Raw genomic sequence first — 9,620 nt, 5'->3', positions numbered from 1 at the left:
AACAGCATAACTAACCCCTGACTTAGCCTGCGAAGCTAAGGCTGGCCAGAGGATATATATATATACATATGAATATACATAGGTATCTCCAAAATATACCAAAATACCAAAATAAACTCCTATCTCTCCCTCAACCTCTAAGAGGAGCAGCATATATAAGTTTCTTGGAGAGTAAGCTAAATACATATATACATATATACAAATAGAAAACCAAAATACACCCAAGGACTACTTCGCTTTCCAGGATCCAGACGCCTAGCGAGGAGCCTCTCGACCTGCATCTGAAAAACAACAATACAATATGGAATGAGAACCGGAGGTTCTCAGCATGGTAAAAGTGCCACGCGCATAAGAAATACGGTCCTGAGAATGCCATAGGCAATCCTAGAACTCCGTTATACAATTATCCAACTTAATTACTAAACAGAAGCTATAACAGGGGTAGGTATTCTAAATCTACCTAACTTACTCAATTTCAATCCTAATCTAACACCAAACCATTTCTCCTTTTCCTCCATCCCTCCATCATTCACAATGCAACAGAAACAAGCAACCAAACAAGGTCACGCACAAGTAATGAGCAGATAGTACAAATAGCAAGTATAACAGATAGCAGGTGATATATATCAATTAGGCAAACCCAGGAAATGCATAGCAATCAAAACAAACAAATGCATATGATGCATGCCTGTCCTATGGCTGATGGGGCCCATCTGTCGGTTATCCAGCCAACCCGACAAGTCCAAAAACCTTAGACTGTCTCCCGTCGCGCATCCCTAAGAGTCTATGCATAGAGTTTACATTCAATCATCATATAAATCACTCAATGGGGGTTATCCATACCCGGGAATTTATACGTGCCCGGTCACCCTTACGACGTAGGGTTAACAGAGTATCGAGAATCGACCTAGAACACGTGGTGGCGAGCCACGGTTTTTACCCAGGAAAACTCGTATCTCAGATATCATCATTCATAAGCCATTTCATAATCATAATCATTATTTAATCATTCATCAAAGCCATGGCATGTTAACTCCTTTTATAAACAACCTCCCTTTCACATTTTTCATCATCATTCCCTTATAATTCATCTTAATTATCCTTTCTGCATCCTGACCAAACTATTTATCAAACCCTTCTCAACCTTCTTATTATCGAATAATCTTAAAATCAACCCAACTCTAACATTAAATCAGTCACATCACACGAAGGTTAAACTTTAACTTCTCGAACCCATGACTATCACTAAGACATCCTCGACACTCTATTTCCTTTTCTGTTTTTAATATAACAAATGAACTCGGAATTGCGCAAACTTTATGTCCAGGCATTCATCTTGAAATAAGATTTCTAACAAATTAAAGATCATAATTTTCTGATTTTTCTAGCTTTAGGAATAAAGGAAAAACAGTGACTGTTCTGCAGTGCATAAAACCAGAAAAACAGCAACAGCATGTGATATTCAAAATTCAATATAAAATTCAAGTTAAATCCAATGACTTTAAAAATTAATGTAGTTACACTTCACTCATCCAGGTTTCTTTCTCAATTGGTTCTGAGTTAATATCATTTTTAATAAAGAAGTTACATTACCTGGAAGTTAAGTAAAAATGAGTCAAAATCTGTTTTTGAAACCAACAAGCCTAGTACCTTTCAATTTGAATAACTTTTATTACAAAACTCCAATTAAGCTAAATTTTGATTTGGAAACTCCTAGCTCATTCAGAAACAACTGTGTCTTGGTTGCAACCCAATTGCTATTCAATTCTAAGAGTTACAAGTATTGGAAGTTGATGCATAGCTTGCTGAAATCTGTTTCTTTTCAGTTTTGACTACCAATATTAAAAAATTCACAACTCCCAATCCTCAACCCTTAAAATTCTGAAGTTTTAGAGCAATGAAGCAAGTTAATCAAATTTTATAACAAAATTAGTTTTGCTCCAAAACTCAACTCGTAGAAGTCGCAGCAAGACAAACAAGTTGCTGTCCTGTTTAACCTTTTCTGCTGCAGGACAGATTTAACAACCTAACTTTAAAAATTTGCCATAAATTGTATATTTAACAAAAAGGTCCCAAATTTTCCAGTTTAGTTCTTTATATTCCCAAGTTTATCCCAGACTTAGTCTCATGCCATTCTGATCATTACATAATTAGTTACAGCAAATGCAATACCACCACAACACAACTCTACACCCTTATTAACAAACACCAATCCTAATCCATCATAAATAAATATAAGAGCACACCATTAATAACTTCCACACCTCATAATTCCAATATATATAGCCACCAACAAATCTATTCCAACAACATTACAAGGCTAATCATTAAATAGAACAAACAATTCAACTTATCCTATGGTTCCTCTAACCTAAGTTTTCACAACACCGTAAATATTAAACGTGCGAAACTTGAACCATACCTTGGCCGATCACTTAGTTCACCCAAGGCAGCCTCACAACTCAAAATCACAGCCCCTCCAAGCTCAATCAAATAGCCCCAAAGTAAGCCTTGTCACCAACAAAGCTCCAAGTAATCCAAATTCAAGTCCAATGCATAAACACCCTCTTAAACTACACCTAATACACATATATATGTTCCAATTCAGTTTTCTATTACCAAAAACAAGATTGAGCTAGGGTTAGGGTGTTCTTACCATACCCATATGCTCAATAGCTTGAGCCCACAAGTTCCGGAAGCTAACTTGAACCTAGAACATAGAAATTGGACAAGATTCACCATAGGTTTCCAAGTTTACCAAAGAAAGAGGGATAGGGATTCTGAACTTAATAGGAGGCTTACCAGTGAAATTGTTCGGATAGAAAAGTAGAGCTCGACGCGCTGAGCGTGTGGCCGCGAACAGTGCGGCGATCGGAGCCCGGACGGAGGAGTTATGGTGGATCAAAGGGTTAGGGTTTGAGAGCTTCTCTCCCTTTCCTCCAATTCTGTTTTGGCGTTGCAGCAACTAATGAGGAAGAAGAAGGCTGCTGTTTCCTTTATATTATGGGTCCGGTTGGACCCACGGGCTCGGTTTGTGCCCCGGTTCAACCGATTCGGTCCTTCCGGTCCGATTTTGGGCCAAATTTTCGAAATTGGTATCAAAATTCTCGTTTTGACGAGCTCTATCCTATTTTGATACTAGTTTTGTATTTTTAATTTTCCTATTTAAAATTCGATTTATTGACTAATTATTTTCCGATTTTAGCGGGGTTTACATTCTACCCACAAAATTAGGAATTTTGCCCTCAAAATTCAGATTCAATTATCTGAAAAGAGGTGTGGGTAGTCCTTTGGCATATTCAGAGTTTCTTGAAACCGACTTCGTCACTCGATACGTCCATCTCCTTTCATTTAAGCTGGCTTAGGTTGTAAGACATGAATTTGATTTAAAGGCGTGCTTCAGAAGTTACGACATACGGAGTATGTTGGAATAGGTTCGAAAGGTATGACAAAAACTATTTGGCACGCCACTGACCATCAATACTCTCCAAAATTTGAAATAGGCTAACTTGGCGGGATTTAACTTCTTAGATCTGCCTTACTCTTTTGTCGGCTCCCATAATGAGAATCTTTACTCAAATTTGCGTAACTTTTCCTCTGTTGTCTCGGCTATCAAATTCAGGAATTAAGACATTCGATGTTCCAGTTTCCAATTAATTCAAAGGCTGTTTAGCATACTGTAGAGTCTCACCTTCTCCCTGATGTATAGTCTTGTTGGTTTTCCTAATAAGTAATTTGCTCCGATGGGCAAAACGGACTTGATCACTTGATCCACGATTCCCTAACAGTATCACCTTTTGTCTTAGACCTTGGCAATCTATTACGAAATCGATAGCTATTCCCTTTTACCTTTAATGTAGAACCTTCGACGACTGTGGCATTTCGAATGGTTTCTGGTGGTCTCTCATTTCTTTCTCATACGTCAAACTTGTAATCACATAGATTTCCACCTCGTTCTTCATTTCTGTCTGCTCAAAATATCTTCTTTGATTCGTGGTAGGTTTTAGAAATCTCAAGGTAACTTCAAAAATTTCTCTTGTAAGCTTCTAACAACAGTTTCTTATTTCAACTTCCGACCTCAACACATAACCCTCTCTTGGTGTCTTCTGGATTCAACCGGCTTCGGTACTCTTAGTAGCCCCTTATCACCGTTATTGCACTCCTTAAGTCTTTGACTTTATAATCTCTATTTCGACATTAAACATATAAATCTTTCTTAGTTCCCTTTCGTTTGCCAGACTTCGACATCCTCGGTAGGTCTTTATCGTCCCCTCACGCTTCCTGCATTTCGTCTTTGCTATGTGTTAAAACTGCAATAGATTTAGTTTGACTCCTTTAGCTATTCCCTTAATATCCAATTTAAAGTTCCAACTTATCTAGCCTTCCTTTCTCCGAAATTTATATCCAAGCATTTCCCCAAAAACTTCTTACTCAGGGCGTCCGTTACCACTTCACGATGTTGTATTTACACGTATCCTAAACCCCTCTGGTAATGTATCGCACTAATTCTGAGTTGTTAAATAAGTTCGGGTATTCTAATTACTGGATTTGGGGTTAATCATTCTCTTGGAGTTTGAAAGCTCTCTTCATATTCGGGTATCTATGTAACCGGTGTATTTCTAGCGCATTAAACTAATCATAGGCTTTGTGTTCGACAAGAATTTAAAGCTCCAAAACTCTTTTTGACGGCGCATGCTTACCTGCTTTATCTTTTGTATCCAAAAGTCATGCTCTTAAGGAATCAACATTTCCACAGTCACAACTATATTCTATACGTGATACTAATATAGGCTCGAGTTAATTTTCAAAAGGACATTAAGCTCGAAAAATGAATGAGCAATACAAACGGTGTTCGTAATGAGTCAGAAAGGAAATCTTGTACACGGTTAATCAGGATTATACCGAAATGATGGAATACACAAGGAGAGGAACTTGGGTGCATCTCAAGAAAAGAGTTCAAATTAGAGACCTTTTGTAGGAAGAACAGAGCGTACAGAGTCAACAAAGTCTCAGCTGATTCTGAAGAACATGGTTTGCGAATAGGGGCAACTCTTGTCATAGCGAGCATACAAGATTCAAGGATTACGCGCTTATACCAAGACAAGCTCAGACTCATCCTGGAAGAAACAATATTCATGCGCATAAGGAGTAAAGTTAGAAAGGTAGTCAAGCTATTTAGGAAGAGCTCCGGATCGAATGTCAATGTAGGTTTCAAAAGAAGGATTAGATCAAATCGCGAAGATTCGTTAGCACACTCTCTCTGCATAAGGTTTCCTACCGTTCTCTTCCTTCTTCTCCGGCATAACCGACGCTTCCCACAAAGAAATAGTTGGTTAGGTGATTCCCTCTTCTAGTACTCCCTTCCACTCAATCCTAAATTCTACCGATTATAATGATGTCTTTGCTTGTGGTGCGATTGAAGTTAATCTGGCTTCCGGCACTAAGTCTATCACAAACTCGCTTTCTATCTGAAATGGAAGTTCTGACACACCTTCAAGAATTGTCTTAGAAACTCTCTCGTATAGAGGTTTGATTTCATCTCCACTTACCTCTTAACAATTAACATCTAAAGGCTGTGTTCGCTCTACTCCTCTTCCTCAAAGTTTCACCGTCACTAAATTCCAAACAATAACTCTGCGTAACCTTCAACACTCCTAATTTCTTAGATATGGTCCAACCTGCTTCCACTACGTTACTTAATCCTTAACCTTCAAAAGTCTAACCACCCCTCTAAGGTAGCTAAGTGTCACTCCGTCTCAATAACCAATAGTTTTTGACTAATTATCGACTTGGACCTCATGATTACTGAAACTTGTCATACATCACGAACGAGTATTACATATTAACCGTATGCAAGGAAATTAGAAATTTACCTGATGGTTTAAAATTACCTCGGCTATGAGAATTAAATTCAATTGCATCCCGATTTTCTTTGTATGGACAATTCCAAGACATATGCCCTGGTCTCCCGCACTTGTAACATACGCCTAATCCGGCCCTGCACGGTCTGTTTGGATGGTACTCCTTGCACCTTGGGCACCTTAAATTATCCAGTTGAGTACTAGTTTTCCCTTCAGCATTCGGATCCAGACGGTTATCGTTCCTTCGGTCATTGCTCCAGCGCTGAGAATGTGAAGCGACAAAGCGATTCTTTTTGAAAGTTTGGCTCCTCGGTGTAATCTTTCCCTTTTTCTTTGTGAAGGGTTCTCGGTGATCACTTCTTGCTACCTCAGCCCTCCTTGAGCTTTCTCCCGTTGCCTGACCCACGTTAACCTGCTCCAGATAACTCAGTGGTACCCTTGTATTCGGAGCATTATGTCCACCTTCATATTCATTATCATCATTGTTGCCAGTTCCAGCTTGTGGTTGCATCCCATCCATTACTCGGATGGTCACGGCAGCAACAGTACCAATGGCAGCAGCAACACTCGTCATTGCGGTCACAATATCGGTCAAACTATCTATTGGTATGGTTACCTCATTAGCCCTCCGTCTTTGACCTCGATTACGCTCACGACCGCGCCCACGAGATGCCATTTGGTTCCTGTTCACACCAAATAAGTGATATCAAGGTGATCAGTCTCAATATCTCTAGTTTAGTATTTCAAAGTCCCAAATGCATGCTCATGAGCATTCATGCCTCATATATCAGTTAGATACCCTAAATAGCATGTATAGACACCTAGAGTATGCCCAGAGGCATAATCAGTCCGTTCCTCAGGCTCTATAGGAACGAACTGCTCTGATACCATAATGTAACACCCTACCATACTTAATCTTATGCTTAAGTCATAAGACTGAGTTAGTAAGGTATTACGACCTCTAAGAATAGTAATATATATATAATAATAGAGAAAAGATACTTAACTAGGAGCCTTGAAAAACGGGTAAAACAAAATCGCAAAACAAAAAGCGCAACGCTCAGGAAAGGATTACTTGCGTGCTAAGAAACCTAATAGGAACATGATAAAGTTAAGCAAAAGAATAAAGGAAAGCCAAGGAAACAGCATAACTAGCCCCTGACTTAGCCTGCGAAGCTAAGGCTGGCCAGAGGATATATATATATATATATATATATATATATATATATATATATATATATATATATATATATATATACATATGAACATACATAGGTATCTCCAAAATATACCAAAATACCAAAATAAACTCCTATCTCTCCCTCAACCTCTAAGAGGAGCAGCATACATAAGTTTCTTGGAGAGTAAGCTAAATACATATATACATATATACAAATAGAAAACCAAAATACACCCAAGGACTACTTCGCTTTCCAGGATCCAGACGCCTAGCGAGGAGCCTCTCGACCTGCATCTGAAAAACAACAATACAATATGGAATGAGAACCGGAGGTTCTCAGCATGGTAAAAGTGCCACGCGCATAAGAAATACGGTCCTGAGAATGCCATAGGCAATCCTAGAACTCCGTTATACAATTATCCAACTTAATTACTAAACAGAAGCTATAACAGGGGTAGGTATTCTAAATCTACCTAACTTACTCAATTTCAATCCTAATCTAACACCAAACCATTTCTCCTTTTCCTCCATCCCTCCATCATTCACAATGCAACAGAAACAAGCAACCAAACAAGGTCACGCACAAGTAATGAGCAGATAGTACAAATAGCAAGTATAACAGATAGCAGGTGATATATATCAATTAGGCAAACCCAGGAAATGCATAGCAATCAAAACAAACAAATGCATATGATGCATGCCTGTCCTATGGCTGATGGGGCCCATATGTCGGTTATCCAGCCAACCCGACAAGTCCGAAAACCTTAGACTGTCCCCCGTCGCGCATCCCCAAGAGTCTATGCATAGAGTTTACATTCAATCATCATATAAATCACTCAATGGGGGTTATCCATACCCGGGAATTTATACGTGCCCGGTCACCCTTACGACGTAGGGTTAACAGAGTATCGAGAATCGACCTGGAACACGTGGTGGCGAGCCACGGTTTTTACCCAGGGAAAATCGTATCTCAGATATCATCATTCATAAGCCATTTCATAATCATAATCATTATTTAATCATTCATCAAGCCATGGCATGTTAACTCCTTTTATAAACAACCTCCCTTTCACATTTTTCATCATCATTCCCTTATAATTCATCTTAATTATCCTTTCTGCGTCCTGACCAAACTATTTATCAAACTCTTCTCAACCTTCTTATTATCGAATAATCTTAAAATCAACCCAACTCTAACATTAATTCAGTCACATCACACGAAGGTTAAACTTTAACTTCTCGAACCCATGACTATCACTAAGACATCCTCGACACTCTATTTCCTTTTCTGTTTTTAATATAACAAATGAACTCGGAATTGCGCAAACTTTATGTCCAGGCGTTCATCTTGAAATAAGATTTCTAACAAACCAAAGATCATAATTTTCTGATTTTTCTAGCCTTAGGAATAAAGGAAAAATAGTGACTGTTCTGCAGTGCATAAAACCAGAAAAACAGCAACAGCATGTGATATTCAAAATTCAATATAAAATTCAAGTTAAATCCAATGACTTTAAAAATTAATGTAGTTACACTTCACTCATCCAGGTTTCTTTCTCAATTGGTTCTGAGTTAATATCATTTTTAATAAAGAAGTTACATTACCTGGAAGTTAAGTAAAAATGAGTCAAAATCTGTTTTTGAAACCAACAAGCCTAGTACCTTTCAATTTGAATAACTTTTATTACAAAACTCCAATTAAGCTAAATTTTGATTTGGAAACTCCTAGCTCATCCAGAAACAACTGTGTCTTGGTTGCAACCCAATTTCTATTCAATTCTAAGAGTTACAAGTATTGGAAGTTGATGCATAGCTTGCTGAAATCTGTTTCTTTTCAGTTTTGACCACCAATATTAAAAAATTCACAACTCCCAATCCTCAACTCTTAAAATTCTGAAGTTTTAGAGAAATGAAGCAAGTTAATAAAATTTTATAACAAAATTAATTTTGCTCCAAAACTCAACTCGTAGAAGTCGCAGCAAGACAAACAAGTTGCTGTTCTGTTTAACCTTTTCTGCTACAGGACAGATTTAACAACCTAACTTTAAAAATTTGCCATAAATTGTATATTTAACAAAAAGGTCCCAAATTTTCCAGTTTAGTTCCTTATATTCCCAAGTTTATCCCAGACTTAGTCTCATGCAATTCTGATCATTACATAATTAGTTACAGCAAATGCAATACCACCACAACACAACTCTACACCCTTATTAACAAACACCAATCCTAATCCATCATAAATAAATATAAGAGCACACCATTAATAACTTCCACACCTCATAATTCCAATATATATAGCCACCAACAAATCTATTCCAACAACATTACAAGGCTAATCATTAAATAGAACAAACAATTCAACTTATCCTATGGTTCCTCTAACCTAAGTTTTCACAACACCGTAAATATTAAACGTGCGAAACTTGAACCATACCTTGGCCGATCACTTAGTTCACCCAAGGCAGTCTCACAACTCAAAATCACAGCCCCTCCAAGCTCAATAAAATAGCCCCAAAGTAAGCCTTGTCACCAACAAAGCTCCAAGTAATCCAAATTCAAGTCCAATGCATAAACACCCT

General features: G+C 38.0%; 1 protein-coding gene across 5 annotated transcripts; it reads right to left on the bottom strand.

Moving 5' to 3' along the window:
- LOC112751626 (uncharacterized) lies at window positions 1–9,620 on the bottom strand. Of its 5 annotated transcripts, none has more exons than XR_003176438.3 (4): window positions 2,803–2,973; window positions 2,657–2,710; window positions 2,423–2,579; window positions 1–281 (listed from the first exon to the last, which is right to left on the bottom strand). XR_003176438.3 is itself a non-coding variant. In XM_072217312.1 (3 exons), exons 2-3 carry the CDS (start codon window positions 6,535–6,537, stop codon window positions 256–258), a joined length of 690 nt encoding a protein of 229 aa, XP_072073413.1. In that variant the 5' UTR covers window positions 6,538–6,544; window positions 9,476–9,611; the 3' UTR covers window positions 1–255. The 5 variants fall into 5 exon arrangements, 2 of the variants coding, with proteins under 2 accessions (XP_072073413.1, XP_072073414.1); XR_011872594.1 differs by having other exon boundaries at window positions 2,662–2,710; XM_072217312.1 differs by lacking the exons at window positions 2,423–2,579; window positions 2,657–2,710; window positions 2,803–2,973 and adding exons at window positions 5,874–6,544; window positions 9,476–9,611.

The sequence above is a fragment of the Arachis hypogaea genome, chromosome 15, assembly GCF_003086295.3.
Source record: "Arachis hypogaea cultivar Tifrunner chromosome 15, arahy.Tifrunner.gnm2.J5K5, whole genome shotgun sequence".
In the NCBI taxonomy this organism is placed as follows: Eukaryota; Viridiplantae; Streptophyta; class Magnoliopsida; order Fabales; family Fabaceae; genus Arachis; species Arachis hypogaea.
The sequence above is the reverse complement of the archived record's forward strand: the minus strand, read 5'-3'. Positions and strand labels throughout refer to the sequence as shown.

What these genes read in the sequence shown, in the direction of transcription:
- LOC112751626 (XM_072217312.1), bottom strand. Translation starts at nt 6,537, where the DNA reads ATGGCATCTCGTGGGCGCGGTCGTGAGCGTAATCGAGGTCAAAGACGG. An exon ending in AGGTAATTTTAAACCATCAG is followed by an intron (nt 282 to 5,873) that starts GTAAATTTCTAA and finishes GTTGTTTTTCAG; the next exon opens with ATGCAGGTCGAGAGGCTCCT.